General features: G+C 41.5%; 7 protein-coding genes across 7 annotated transcripts; 2 read left to right on the top strand and 5 right to left on the bottom strand. All coding sequences in view use genetic code 12, as the record gives it.

Annotated features, from left to right (window-relative positions):
* The first annotated feature begins 358 nt into the window (after positions 1-358).
* Positions 359-1,300, top strand: RS27B (40S ribosomal protein S27). The gene is made up of 2 exons (XM_001386246.1): positions 359-380; positions 833-1,300. The coding sequence occupies exons 1-2, from the start codon at positions 378-380 to the stop codon at positions 1,076-1,078; spliced, it is 249 nt and encodes an 82-aa protein (XP_001386283.1). The 5' UTR covers positions 359-377; the 3' UTR covers positions 1,079-1,300.
* An 89-nt stretch (positions 1,301-1,389) lies between these two features.
* Positions 1,390-2,965, bottom strand: AAT2 (aspartate aminotransferase). Its single transcript, XM_001386062.1, has one exon. The coding sequence runs from the start codon at positions 2,708-2,710 to the stop codon at positions 1,463-1,465; it is 1,248 nt and encodes a 415-aa protein (XP_001386099.2). The 5' UTR covers positions 2,711-2,965; the 3' UTR covers positions 1,390-1,462.
* A 2,875-nt stretch (positions 2,966-5,840) lies between these two features.
* On the bottom strand, positions 5,841-6,612 carry EMP24 (protein carrier activity). Its single transcript, XM_001386061.1, has one exon. It carries the CDS (start codon positions 6,558-6,560, stop codon positions 5,958-5,960), a length of 603 nt encoding a protein of 200 aa, XP_001386098.2. The 5' UTR covers positions 6,561-6,612; the 3' UTR covers positions 5,841-5,957.
* A 665-nt stretch (positions 6,613-7,277) lies between these two features.
* On the top strand, positions 7,278-7,826 carry PICST_33363 (predicted protein; the record flags this gene model as incomplete). The annotated part of the gene is made up of 1 exon (XM_001386245.1): positions 7,278-7,826. The coding sequence occupies one exon, from the start codon at positions 7,278-7,280 to the stop codon at positions 7,824-7,826; it is 549 nt and encodes a 182-aa protein (XP_001386282.2).
* Positions 7,827-8,053: 227 nt separating this feature from the next.
* Positions 8,054-9,249, bottom strand: AROC (Chorismate synthase). The gene has a single exon (XM_001386060.1). The coding sequence runs from the start codon at positions 9,244-9,246 to the stop codon at positions 8,113-8,115; it is 1,134 nt and encodes a 377-aa protein (XP_001386097.1). The 5' UTR covers positions 9,247-9,249; the 3' UTR covers positions 8,054-8,112.
* A 435-nt stretch (positions 9,250-9,684) lies between these two features.
* Positions 9,685-10,911, bottom strand: PICST_33361 (protein serine/threonine kinase activity; the record flags this gene model as incomplete). Its single annotated transcript, XM_001386059.1, has 1 exon — positions 9,685-10,911. One exon carries the CDS (start codon positions 10,909-10,911, stop codon positions 9,685-9,687), a length of 1,227 nt encoding a protein of 408 aa, XP_001386096.2.
* A 483-nt stretch (positions 10,912-11,394) lies between these two features.
* FBX2 (F-box/LRR-repeat protein) lies at positions 11,395-13,317 on the bottom strand (the record flags this gene model as incomplete). The annotated part of the gene is made up of 2 exons (XM_001386058.1): positions 11,395-12,435; positions 12,535-13,317. Coding segments are annotated over 2 exons (1,824 nt in total), but the record flags the coding sequence as incomplete, so codon positions are not given.
* Between the last annotated feature and the right edge of the window lie 1,781 nt (positions 13,318-15,098).

The raw sequence follows: 15,098 nt of genomic DNA, 5'->3' as shown, positions 1-15,098 counted from the left end.
AGAATAACACGTAATTATTCTATTCAAATCCTATTCTATATCATCTACACACTTTTGAAAGCTACCCAGTGGCTGCCATTATTGCCATAGCCAATTCAACTAATGGGCACGGCTTGGAACTAAGTAGTCACGTGATGGTTTGATAATCGCAATGAAACGATAATGGAAAGAACAGTCACTGAATAGTCACGTGCGTGTATATTTTTCTCACCTGATCTACACTTCTTTTCTGTGCGCAGCCCTAGCGTCAACGCGAATTCGATCCTGTACACATGGATACCTGAAAAATTCGAAAAATGGTTACTGAAAAAAAAGTTTTATTACAATTAAAGGTTTAACGATTCTTTCTTAGTTTAGCATACAACAGAGCAGCAAAAATGGTATGTCTGGATCGCCATGAAAGGATAGGAATCACGTAGAAGGACCAGCAGCATCACTTCAATGAGTGATATGGAAGAAATGAATGAAACGAAGAAAATGATTCAGAACTTATGAATGTCCGTCCGCCATCCTCATGTAATTGGAGGCAATACAAAGTCAGAATATGACAATATCACATAGAACTAGTAAAGAAGTGGCATAACTAAACTACAGTAAAGAATTGTTATGTTGATGAATAACAACCAAAGGTTCAATATTTAATTCAGAATAAATCAGATTGATACTACCTCTATCATAGAAGAAGAAAGAATCAAAATTATTAAGGAAGAACTAATGACATATTGTGGATATCCAGAGTGGTAGTAATACATGCTGATGAAAATTCTACGCATTCCATCTTCCCAGGTACAACTTGATACAATTACGAATATCATACTAACTTTTGTTATAGGTTTTAGTTCAAGATTTATTACACCCAAACCCAGCTACTGAAGCTAAGCAACACAAGTTGAAGACCTTGGTCCAATCCCCAAGATCTTACTTCATGGATGTTAAGTGTCAAGGTTGTTTAAACATCACCACTGTTTTCTCCCACGCTCAAACCGCCGTCACCTGTGACTCTTGTTCTACTGTTTTGTGTACTCCTACTGGTGGTAAGGCTAAGTTGACCGAAGGTTGTTCTTTCAGAAGAAAGTAAATTTGAGGAATAGAATTGGGTTCATAAAATTGCATTCGTCTATCTAAAATAATTAAAACTTCAAAACAGTGTACAATTAACAAGGGTTTATTGTCTCATGACTAGATCCAGCCTTCCATATACTTCCCCCTAGTTACGGTTACGTAACGCTAATCTTGTTGTATCGTCGGGACATCATGTTCTAGTTGTATAGCATCAAAAATTAAATATATAAATAAGTTTACGGAGCTGTAGCAGGTAAGAAAGTACAGTAGTAGTACGAAACTGAAGGTATTGGCATATTACGAGGCATCTACATGTAGGAATCAGTTAACTATGAAGATCTTCATGCTTCTAATTTTCATATAAATCTATGCAATCTAACAATAAAGAAAAGAAAAACAATCACAACTTGGGCTTAGCATAAAATCTAACAACCTCGTCAATGGCATTGGCCACCTTTTCGACGTTTCCGTCATTCAAACCGGCTACAGAGGCTCTACCAGAAGAAACCAAGTAGATTCCATGGACCTTCTCCAATCTGGCTACCATGTCAGGGCTCAAGCCAGTAAACGAGAACATACCAGTTTGGTTAACAATGTGGTCCCAGGTACCTGGAGTGTGCAAGTTGGTCAACAATTCCTTCAACTTGAGTCTCATCTTGTGAATTCTCGAGGACATTGTCACCAAATCGGCTTCCCATTGTTGACGTAAGGCTCTGTCGTTCAAGATGGTAGAGACAATCTTGGCTCCGTATGCTGGAGGGTTGGAGATCTCAGATCTAATGATCCTGTTCAACTGAGACTTGAGAGCTCTACCAAGCTGTTCATCCTTCTGGGTGGAAGGAATCACGTGGATAGCTCCAACTCTTTCACCGTACATACCTACGTTCTTAGCAAACGACTGGCAGATGATGATAGGCGTGGAAATGACCTTCTGGTCAATGGCGTATCTGATGGCATAGGCGTCTTTGTCCAAGTCACCTGAAGCAAAGCCCTGGTAAGCCGAGTCGAACAAGACAAGATGTTTCTTAGCTTCCAATTCCTTCAAGACTTGCTTCCACTCGTCCTGGCTCGGGTCCAAACCAGTTGGGTTATGAGCACAGGCGTGCAACAAGAAAATGGAGCCGGCTGGTGCAGTTCTTATGGTCGAAAGGAACCCTTTCAAGTCCAATGACTTTGTGTCGTTATCCCAGTAGGGGTAGCTTGCGACCTTGAAGCCAATAGAGGTGAAAATCTGGTTGTGGTTAGCCCAAGTTGGCTTCGACAAATACACGGTCTTTTCGCCAGTGTAGAATTCCTTCAACAAAACTCCTGCAACATGCAAGGCCCCGGTCCCTGACAACGATTGCTGGGATACGACTCTGTTTTCAGCGAGAGCAGCCGAGTTTTCACCCAAAATCACCTTAGAAGCCTGTTTCAAGAAAGGCTCAAATCCAGAAATGGACAAGTACTCGTGGTTGTAGTCAGGTGACAGCACAAGCTTAGCCTCTGCCAACTTGACAGCTGGCAAGATCCAGGGCTTACCGTTGTTGTCTCTGTAGGCACCAATTCCCAAATCCACCTTGTCGGTACGGGAATCAGCGACGTATCTGGCCTTCAAGCCGAAGAGGGGATCTGGGGGTAACTCAGTGATACCGGCAAAGTAGCTCATGGTGGAATTATGAGTTTTATAATCTATCAGAATATCAGATATTGAACAGCTAAAGCAGAATGTTCAGCTCTTAAATGGTAATTGTGGAGAATAGTCTGGTGAAAAGTTTCTGCGGACGAATGGCACTTCCTAAACAAGGCAGATAACGAGATAGCAGAGCAACAAAATTCTGGGAGTATCAGAGTCAAGTTGAACAGCAACAAAAACGTAAACAAGTCAACTAAAGGCGATAGAGAATCTTTTATATATACTGATATATATAGAGAATCTCGTTCTTATATAGCGAAGAAAAAACTCCATATACTTTCGGAATATCCAGGCTCCAGCTACTGTCTTCTGATTGCAATCTGACCGAAGGATCCTCCTTTGATGCGGATTTAGGCACAGAGAGGGGTAAGTCACGTGAGAACGCTCTAGCCTTTCTACCATTAGGTGGTACCGAAAGAGACCCCTAACTACGGGCAGAACACCTTTCTCGCTTACTGTGTCAAGAGCACATACTCGAAAGTGCAATTGCCATGTTTGTAGGTGACTGTTCTCATTTCTGAATTCTGTCGTGACTCTAACTCCATTCTGAGATTTCTATGTGCTCATCTCTGACCTCATCAGATGCTCACCAAGTGAAAAATTCACCGGCTGAACCGAGCTCTCTCTCCAAATTCACTCAGGCCAAATCCCGCGTCCTTTCTCCCACTTGCACACAATAATATCCATGCCCAACGTACGGCATCTCAAAAGTCAACAAAGTGGAACAACTTGCTGCCCTGGCTCCCACTTGCCTCGACTCGCCTAACGGCGTGTCACGTGATTAGATTCAGTCGAGGAAGGTCCAGCTGACAACGCAGGAGTCTTTTATCTGGGGAATTGGTGGGGAAAACAAAGACGTGAATCACGTGAACCGGTTAACACCAGGCATTATTGGTAAGCATGATATGTTGCTGTGCTTATTGGTGGCATGGGAATCCCCCCAATGACTTATTTGGAGTGATGTTTGTTTCATTTTCTAACTCTACATATGGATGAACTTATTGCCTTGAATTGTAGAAAGTCACGTGCTCGGATTAAAGAACCAAGACGATTGTCGTACGAAAGGAATGGGATTAGTAGACTGGGCAGATAACCGGAAATAAGACACAGCGCAAGATCTAATGAATGAAGTAAGTTGTTCCATTCAACCTAAATAGATGCTAGTTTCTCCAGAAAAGATGAACTGACAGATGAACCTAGATTCAGAGGCTGTCAATTTGCTATTTTTCTAGTGTGGTTCTGAAACAGTTCTTCAAGTTCTTATGATATTATTCTGAAGTTCCAAGTATGTCCATGGTTCTTCATTTTCTCTATTCTACTCGGATATTGATGTACAGCTCTTGACATTACTGTAGTATTCCTAAAGGCTTTTCGTATGGGAAAATACAGGATTCCATAATATTGTTTTCGAACTAAGCTCGAATTGATTTCAAAAACGAAATTTTGCCGTCTGTTGGCTATTATTTATTAAAGGGTCGGGGGATAGAGTGCTATCAAGGGTATATAAATCTCATAGAATTTAATCTAGTTTATACAAAATTTAAATAGAATTACACTACTATAATAATGTCCAAATCCATTTACTTGCACAAGTTCACAAAAGAAAACTGGTCTCCCCATATACACGTTCCTTGTCATGTATACCTACATTGGTGTTACTAAATTTATTTAGGATGTATAAATCTGTTCCTCTTGGATAACATTTTCAAGTGGGTTTATCAATTTCACTAGTAATTCTTCTTTCAAGTTGGGGCACCCAATTGGCTCAATTTTTTTCTACGAAGCTTTAACTCTGAAGCTGAATCAGTCGTCTTAGTGAGTGCGCATACTTTGTGTTGCAACATTTGAAGCTGGAGAAATCCAGATAAGACAGGCGAAATCAAAACCTGCTTAAGCAAATCCTGCGAATGTAAAAAGATCCACCTGCTCTACATGTTATATGGTTTCAAATGAAAAGGCTTCACTTTACGGTTCCCGATCATAAAATAAAACTTCATAGGGGGTTTGCGAATTTTTATCCACTTTTTTCTTCTGGATTCATCATTTTGCAACCATTAGCATACAGGTAGCGAATATTCAATACGTCAGAGCCGAGGTTGTCTACGGATTAATGAGCATCCTACGCAAACCTTGTTGTTATTGACTTTGAAATTTGTAGACTTCAGTGTCTCTTACTTCAGTGATATTCTTCTCAACTCAAAAGCAGATCTTAGCAACCAGAAAACGTGCTGGAAGTCTCTATGCCCCATAATTTGAATGTCATCTGAGCAAAAGCAAATCTACAGTGAACGAAATCTTCTTGGGGCAGCAAGCTTTGACTACATAGGTGCTCCCAATCACTTCAGGAGAAGCATAATCCTCTAATCTTGTAAGCATACACAGGTGGTTGTTTTTAGGATGTCGGGGACGATGTGCTACGCTAGATGTGCAGAATGTCTAGGATGACACGAAGTAATTGGTGCAGTACATAAAGGCATTTTGAAATCTACAGCTATTCTGATCTTAAAGGGCTGCAAGATGGATCTTTCATGACTCTGCTGTAAAGGTAGCAAAGCACACTTCTGTCCATTATGAATTTGTTTCGATCATTTCTGCTAATATTCCACGAATTACTTCGAGCTCTTGAACTAGGTTTTGTCCTCCATATCATACCTTCGTATGCTTTTAATTCTCTATTTGTGAACGACTTTAAGTCTTACGACTGGATACGAAATTCACTCAAATCTCTTCTTCCGGTAATATCTAGTAGCAGCATCTAGTAAAATCTATATATTTATAAATAGCTCTTATTCTATGAGCTGCAACCAGATTTTCAGGTCTCACTACACTGAAGTTCAAACTTTAAAGACCTGACTCAAACATTTCCAAAAAGAATCACATTTTCATAGGAGGATCACAGTTTTACAATAAGGATCACAGTTCTTGCAACTTAACAAGTTTTTGATAGCGGCACTATAAAACCAGCAAAGATATTGAAATCCCAAGTGTAGCATCCACTAGTAGATGAGTTCAGTGGGATTATTATGTGGTTCAAGCAAATTCTACTATAGCCTACATTCTTCTCAGGAAGAACTTTATGAAACATAGATGCTTTCATGTGTGTATACTAAAATATATGTATATGAGTATAACCATTGATCTGCATCTTTTACCTCGGGAATTCTTTGGACATGATGTATATTGTGGCAGAGCGGAACTATTTATGTACTTTTCATTTGGCTTAGACAACTGACTTGACTTCAAAGAATCTCTTCAAGTAGTAGATCTGGAACACAGAGTTGGCAGCAACCACAAGAATCTGGAAAACAGACCACCATTTGACTCTGGAGTTGGTTGACTCGGCAGTGTTTCTGTGGGTTCTTTCTCTAATGACAAGATAGCCCTGTTCAGCTTTGACGTCGTTGGTCAACTGGGACAATCTCTGGATGGCATAGTCCAAGGAGTCAGCCTTAGGGTCGTTGACATCAACGTAAACGACGCCATGAATGTTGAACGAGACGTCCATGTCGACGATATTGGTTTTCTCGTTGGAGAAACAGTAGGTGTATTTACCGTTTGTATCGGCTTTGACTTTCTCGTCGCCATGGTCCAAGTCAGTCTTCTTCAAGATGACTTTGCCATGAGGGGAAATTACGTAGAAGTCGGCTACATACTGTTCGGCGTTGTGAGGGTTTCTGGAGCCGACCTGGAACGAAACGGCGAGCTCGTCGTTCTTCTTCAATGTTTCAAAGAAACACAGCTTGCCATAGGGACTCAACAAGATGTTGTGTGCGGCGATCAACTGGCAGAAAACCAAAGCAAGTAAGATCCTTATGCTCTTCATGGTCGTGCGGGTGGCAGGCAGCTGAGATCAAATACGAGATCGAATACGAGACCAGTGGAGATCAAAAACAAGATCAATAACGAAACAAACAAATCTCGTAGAAGACCAATGTGTAGATCACTGAAGAATAGAAAGTGAATCTGTATTGAATGTTGGTATTGATTTTTTTTCAAAGCATTTGACACGCGTTCAGTCGAAAATGTCTGGTTGGTGGACGACTCCTGTGTGTAGCGGCTCGGTAGTTTAAAATAGAACAGACCCTGAGGAATGAAGAACATTGGCTGGCCCGGAGTCCAAGTGTAGCTTAAGACATGACACTTGAGAAATAATGAACTATATTAGGAAAATGTGATGTTAGTTATGTTGCCTATGTTTTTTTTTTAAAAAAAGATCCTTTTTTTTGGGAATTTGCTTATCTTATTGAGCTTGCTTCTTATACGTCTCCAGTATTCTGCTACAGTAGACCTGCCACCTTCGGTGTACGATAAAGTATTACCTTTCTGTATATACTTTTCCTGTCCTGGACTCAGTAGTCTTCTTGTTACAACAATCCCTCCTCCTCGCAGCTTTACTTACTTGTTTTTGTACAAAAGTGTCTCATATCTTTATTGCTGCGAAAACTTTTTTGGGTGCAAAATATTAAGCGCTTTTGTAAACTTCCACTTCGGCTTAACAAACCAAGCCAAATTCCAACCACTACAACCAAGTCGCCTGAAAATGCCCAGTTTCATCTGCTCTACTACCACTTCCACATCAGTTAGAATAATGACAGTTCGCCGTAGCAAAAAAAGTACCTTGAGAAAGTGGCTCGTGAAGTTTTGTATTGCTTTACTACAATTCAAGAAGTCGACTAATTCCATGAAAGCTGTAACAACACAGAAGCAAATGGTGACCGATAGTAACGGACTCATATTAAGCTCTAATTTGAGCTCCGAGGGATACAAGGTAGTTCCTCAAACAGCTAGTGAAATCATAGTCGTTGAAAGAGTTCACAAATTCTCCTACTACCTCAAGAGCGAAACCATCTTCTGGGACATTACTGAAAACAGCATAAAAGATGATGAAAATGCTCTTTATACTGAATTGGAAACAACTGGTGATAATCTCAAAGACACTTGTATTAATAATGATCCTATTTCTCCAAGTCAAGTGCTTCTGGATGATTCTATTTCAATTTTATCTTCCGCTGTTGAAGATAATCTATCAACAAATTCGTCTCCATGTATTGACATTTGCAAAGAGGTTGAGTATATTGGAAAAGGGTAATAGGTGATTCTAGAGGCCACTAATTACTCCCATCTTGTAACCCTCCGAGTTTTGATTCGCATCATTCACGTTGAAAATCATCTGGATTCAAAAGAGGAACATATCGGTACATTCAGTACCCAAACACTAAATAGAGGCAATTTACCTTCAGTTCTCTTGTCATATAGCAGTCAAACATTTTGATAAAATTCTCAATTTGTTCGTTTTCCGAACTTTTCGTGCAATTTAAAAGTACATTTTTCATTATTATGTAGATTATTTACGCTTATTTTACATGCTTATGTACTTAATTGCCGACGATGGCAGCACCAGATTCTCTAGCCTTTTGAATAAGAAGCTGGTCAGCCAACACCAAAGCAGTCATGGACTCCACAATAGGAACAGCTCTTGGTGTTACGCTTGGGTCATGTCTACCTCTAGCAGCCAAGACACCATCTTTTCCATCGTAGGTGGCAGTAGGCTGTTCCTGGGAAATGGTAGCAGCCGACTTGAAGGCAACGGAAAAGTAAATATTTTCACCATTGGAGATACCACCCTGGATACCACCAGAGAAGTTGGTGGTGGTTCTCAATCTTTTGTGCAATTCGTCGTAGTAAAATGGATCATTGTGCTTAGAACCTGGAATTTGTGTACCCAAGAAACCCGAGCCAAATTCGAACCCCTTGGTAGCTGGCAACGACAACATGGCATGTGCCAACTTAGCTTCCAACTTATCAAAACATGGCTCTCCCAATCCGATGGGACAGTTCCTCACTACACAAGTGACAACCCCACCAATCGAGTCTTGTGCGTCACGGTACTTTTCAATGACCTTGACCATGTCTTCTCTTACAGTTTCATCTGGGCACCTGATAGGACCAGTAGCATCGATTTGTTCTCTGGTTACAGTGTTTAACAATTCGTGGAATTTGGGATCAGAGGCGTCTCTGGCCATGGAAACCGGGCCAATGGACGAAACGAAGGCTACGATTTCAACACCATTAGCCTTGGACAAGAGCTTTTCAGCAATGGCTCCAGCAGCAACTCTACCGATTGTTTCTCTTGCCGAGGATCTACCTCCTCCACTGGAAGACTTGGTACCGTATTTCTGTATGTATGTCCAATCAGCATGCGATGGTCTTGGGTAAAGGTCTGTCTCGGAGTAGTCGTGAGGTCTGTGATCCTCATTTTTCACAATCATGGCAATAGGTGAACCCAAGGTTAAACCATTTTCGGTACCACTCTGGATTTCTACGCGGTCCTTTTCATTTCTTGGAGTCGACAATTTCGACTGTCCTGGTCTTCTTCTGGTTAATTGGGGTTGGATATCATCTTCTGTCAATTCCAAATTGGGTGGGACTCCATCCACTATACAGCCGACTGATTTGCAGTGCGACTCCCCATAGGTTGTTACACGGAATAAGGTACCAAATGAGGACATGCTAACGGTGTTGTTGAAGGTACTTGAAAAACTACTTTGAAAAAGAATCTACTTAATTGAACTTTTTAGTTAAGAATGGTGCGATTGAAATTTTTCAGCTATGAGTAATAAATGTGTCACGTGAAGAAATGGCTTTTACGAAGCAAGTATTTTGAGATTGACTATATTTTAAGGTAGGGCCGGTTCCGCAGAGCATATCCAGTCACGTGAATTTCTACAAATCTATACCGATTCTGTAGGAAGCATGAAGTACTAGAAACTAGACCGTAAGAGATTCAGCTGTTCCATAATAGAAGAATCTCTTATTTCTACTGTACGCCAGTTCCCTATTGAAAAGTATATTGAGAGATTTTTTTCTAGTATAGGGCCGGGCCCCTGAATTTTCAATAAATACATTCTAAGTTGCTAACGTTAACTAACAGTAATCTATATGTCTGTTCAGAATTTGCTGGATCTTCTTCTGGCTTCGTATTCTTCAATACCTTTGATAGCAAGATCTGCCAAGAATGGATAGAAGCTACCGTATGCTGCAGCATTACCTGAACTAGCATTTCCTTGCTTTGATCTCATGGCAATTCCTTGAGTGATAACACACAAACGCAACAATCCGAATACGTAACCCAAGAGCCAGTGATCTATTGGGTTATTGGATGGATCTTGTGGGTCCCAGGTAACTTTCTTAGAGTAGTCACCAAGAACCTTGTAAATAAAGTCTATGGAGTCTTGATTTTCAGATCCAATTGTGGTATCTGAACCGGACATCTTCTTATTCAATTGGTTTGGTAATTGGAACGGTTGCAAGAAGTTGGCTAAATCGAAAAGAGGATGTCCAATGGTGCACAATTCCCAATCCAAGACTCCGATGACGACCTTCTTCTTTGGATCGAAAAGAACATTGTCAATCTTCAAGTCTCCGTGGATCAACGTCAACTTGGCGGGATCCTTGGGAGCTCTTCTTAGGAGCCATTCACAGTTCTCTTGGAAGCTTGGAATAGGATCGACTACCTTGTTTTGCAAGTTTGCAATTCCACTTAAGGTTCTAACCTGACGCTGGAAGTAAGTTGATTTCTTCAACTTGTCTAAATTCTGGAATTGTGGATAGTGACTAGGAGGCAACTCGGCGATCAACTTCGTGGTATCAAGTAAGTGGATGGCACTGATAGTTTCGACAATCGACTTCCAATATAACTTCTTGTCTTCTGGAGAAACTCCGATCATTTCTGGATTCTTGATTTGGATCCCGTTGATATACTCCATGAGATAAAACACATAGCCAATAATGGACTCATCTTCACACAACAAATAGACTTCGGGAACAGGCACGTTGCCCTTGGACTCTGGATCACGGTTCAAAAGCCCAATGCTTCTCAACATGAAAAACTCTCTCTCGACTGCATGTGCAGACTTGGATACAAGCTTAGCATTGGGCAGAGGCTTCTTTCTCAACACAAACTGCCTCCCGGTGTCGACATCAGTGAGGAGATACGTTGGGTTGGACTGGCCGAACTTAAACTGCTGAATATCGAGCTTTTTGTACTTCAGGAAGTCGGGGACATTGACTCCTAAGGTGGTACCCTTGGATTCTGGGGTAAGGGAGTGCAAATAGGAGGTTAAGCTGCGAACATCGATAGGATGTCTAACAGGGGATAGTTCGGGGGCAGACATTAGGACAATATACGTAGAATCAGGAGACTTCTGGCTGATCAGGAGGTATCGGAACTAAAATGTGCTGGATATTTAGTGCTGGAAATACGCTTTCTTAAATATGAAGTTTCCAATGTGGGGCATTCCACGGAAATGGCATTTTGTTCTTTCCTCGGAACTACTGCATACAGAAATGAGGTCGCAATTTGGAGAAATTCTACAGACTGGACGACTGTGACATTACCGGCTATATTTACAAATCGGAGCTAAAGATATGAATATATGAAGACAAAAAGCAGAAAATGTACTATATGTTGTTCATAAAATGCAATGAGAACTGTTTTGGATATAGTGTAGGCTGTGCTTTGACATTATAGGCTCATAAAGTATATATATATTGATATATTGGTTCGAATGGATCAATGAAATATCCCCGAATATGGGATATCTTTGCTTTATATTTTGATATTATGATATCATGATATGTTATGTAGTAATGCTGTTCTACTTTAGGTTAAGAGAGTAGTAGTTGTAGATGCCTCTCTGGCTGAACTCTACGGGCCAGACGTCTTCGTGGTGGTTTTTGGACTTGTACTTGTTCAAGTTATAGTAGCCGATGGAACAGTTGATTTTCCGCGAAGCAAACTTCAAGAAATCTGGTTTCTTGACTACAGTAGAAATCTTGCTTCCCGTTTCCAAGTCGTAGTAGACCAAGTTCGACTGGGCCGAAACCGACGGTTTTCTGCCGTTCATGATAGACCGGTACTCGGAGTCGGTTTCGGCCAACTTATAGATCCATGATCTCCTCCCTTCGTTGTCGTAGAACTTCCATACCTGTGGAGTTTGGATAGATTCAATGAAAGAGGTCTGGACGGGGGTGACTTTAATGAACTCCCCTTTGCTGGTCAAATCGTACAAAATCTTGTAGTCGAACTCTATGCCACGAAGTGATGAATTGAAATTGGACTTCAATATGTGGAGGAGGTTGAAACGTGTCAACTGTTTGATTCCCGTTAAGTCCAAGAACTTAACCTGTGTGTTGTCCTTCATGTACTCCTGGATATCGGTGAGGTTTACGGAGGAGTGGCTGATAGCGAGACTTTCGAGGTTGGGGAATCTATGCTTGATGATGGGGAGGTGCTTAGAGCCAACAGGCATTCCTCCTAAATTAACGTAACGGAGGTCTGGTGCGTTCAAATGCTTAAGAGTATATAACAAGTAGACGTCTGTTAGTGGACTGACTACGTTTGAATCTATCTGGAGATTGAGCCATTGGAGCGAGTTGTGCAGAACAGCTGGATGTACGGTTATGAACTTGATGAGATCCCTGGTGGTCAACTTGGAGCATCTGGCCAACGATAAATGGGTAAGACGGATAGAAGTAGGCATGTAGTTGAGCAAAATCGTCGATGTTATTGACGTATGGTTGAGGTCGAGTCTCTTCAAGTTGATCAAATGCGGCAACACTTTGCTGAAAATGTCTGGAGTTAAGTTAGAGCAATCGTGGAAAGACACTTTGGTGAGGTTCGACAAGTTTCTTGCTGGCTTTATAGAGACGGAACAGATAGTTGAGTTGTCGTCGATAATCATTCTGTCCTGTTCTGGAATTTCGTCGTCTTCTGCATCGTCTTCCTCGTAGATGACAAGCTCCTGGAATGCTTTCACAAAGTTTTCACTACTAGCTCCGCAGAAGTCGAGCGCTCTGATTTTGCCGAGTCTGTTGAAGAGATGGTTCAAGACCTCGACGTCCATGTCGTCCTGGATATTTTCGCTGGCTAGGAATTCCATGAGATTAGGTGTTAAACTGAGGGCTTTGGAGATGGTTCTAGAAGTGACCATCTGTATTTCCTGGTTCATTCTCCCCGTACGGCCCAAGCCGATGGATGTAAACTGCTGGAAGTCCATAAACTCTACATACATGCCGATCTGGGGACTCTTCTTGAGATTATGTAAGAACTTGTCGAAAGAGTGGGGTCTGTTGAAGATGGCGTACTTGTAGAGAAAGCACAAAGAGAGCTGGTGGAACTTCTTCAGCAAAAGAGGCACGGTTTGTGAGAATGTCTCGAGATTCAGGTTGATGGAGTTGTACGAATGATTGTCATAGTAAACGATCTCGATGATACGGTAAAGAATTTCGAGTGGAAGCGACAAAAGCGGCGAAAACAGCTCGTTTACAAACGACTTCTGAGAGTAGTTCTGGACGTCTGTTATGTCTGAGTCTATGGACAGGGCCGGCGAAAGCGGTTCCTGGTTGTGCTCACTAGTGACTTCAACATCAACATCGATCTGGCTATCGTCTACTACGATGTTGTCTTCGTTTTCCGACACTGTGGAGTCGTTACTGGTTATGGGAGAAAGGAAAAACTGGGATGGGTATTGGTGCACTCCGGAACGATCGTCTGGGGGAGATGTGATGGGCACCAAGGTGGTGAACTCAGCCGAGTCGTCAGGGATAGCTAGCGAGGCATTATTCTCGGGTACAAACTCTGACGATGGGAAGTAGGACGCTCTTCGTTTCTTGATCTTGGGCAGGTTGGCAAGATACGAGTCATGGCTGAGATGCGAGTGGGACGACAGCTGGGGATGCAGATAGTGTTGACCCATTAAGAGAGAAGACTGGTTGAGACTGGCACTGGGGCTATCGGTATGGCTGGGGATGCTGGTGGGAGTGGGTTGGTGTTTGGGGTTGATTTCAGTGATGGAAGAACGGTGGTAGCAGGCATTGTCTGGGTAGAGATCCGTGATCATTTAAATGGTGTGCAGGTATGGGGAAAGCTTGTATAGGAGTTTTTGTATATGATCCAATAATGAGGCTAATGTATGGTACAGTACAAATGGTGTAACATATATGAAACAAAGATGTAAGAGATGTATGTTGATTAGTATAGTAGAAATATGATATGATCGTATAATAAGTAGACGTTAGAATATCAGAAAATTTCAAACAAGACGAACACAGCTCTATATATCCACTCTGCTCCTCTTGCCATTTTCGTCGCAGCCATTCTCCAAAGTCAAAATGCCTTTTTTTCGCGCTCGGATTTATTCTTTTTCTATTAATGCACCAATATTTTTCATTTATTCTCAAGCGAAAAAGTATAATAGCCGCTGTGAATCTGTAGAATCACCAGAGAAATTACATACAAAGCACTAATGTTCAGAAACAAAACACTTGAAATGACTCTCAACATATAAAAATCACAGAACAAATAAAAAATCAATATCATACAGAAATGTTAAGCGACACCTACGGCACTCAGCTCAGAGTGTTCCCCGAGCCACCACCGCTCAGACCTGTCCCGCTGCTTTTGTGCGCTCGGCTCCACAATGCCTCTCCGAAAGTCGGACCTGATTTTCAAACTTCACCGTTTCACCTGTTGCTTCTCTGTAACATTATTTACTTTCTTGGATCTTACCTCGAGACTCTCAACTCTTATCCACCCACTCGGCTTCCTTACAATCAAGATCTGGAACTCTTATCTCGTACCCTTATCGCATCCTTTTCATTTCGGATCTCTTTCTCAGATGTTTCTCTTCTCGGTTCCGAACTCCGCCGATATTACCAATTTTTTTCATTGCCTCCATGAAATCCACCTCCTCTCTAATACTCTTCAATGACTTCCCAATCTCCCAATCTCCCCTTCTTCTAATGTCTCCTCTTTCCACATGGTTCCATGGTACATCAAACTTTGTACTCGTCACGTGCATCAAAAATGCCGTTAGGTTTTGTCCAAATTGTCATCGAAGAAGTTGCGGCTGCTAAAAATCGCATGGTAGCGCGTCTGTGGCAGGTTGAATTGTGGGGATAGCCAGCATAGCCAGCACCCTGAATGGCACTGTCTCGGTTAAGTGCAAGTCTGATGGTAAATGTTTGCATACTCTGAATTGTAGTACAATTTCATTTCATGCTAGCATATTCCTCTTGTTCTTATGTCATTGCTTGAGAAACTTGCTAGCTAACCACATGACTAGTCTTTTTACGGAAAGCTATTGTCGCTTATCCATAATGAACCATAGTTACATTGAGTATTCACAAATCCGCCGTGCTTTTTCACAAGTAGCTGGACGTTCTTGGGTGGGTTTTTTTGAAGTCACTTGAAACTGTAACACTTTTTGTGATTGGCATGTTTGAATAGATGAAGTGTATATACATGTCATTTTACCTGATTGTTCCGGTAGTGTTGTACGTGATTTTCTCTTTGGTCCTA

This window comes from Scheffersomyces stipitis, chromosome 7, assembly GCF_000209165.1.
Source record: "Scheffersomyces stipitis CBS 6054 chromosome 7, complete sequence".
NCBI lineage: Eukaryota > Fungi > Ascomycota > Pichiomycetes > Serinales > Debaryomycetaceae > Scheffersomyces > Scheffersomyces stipitis.
Note: the sequence above shows the minus strand (reverse complement) of the source record. Positions and strands in the feature narration are given on the sequence as shown.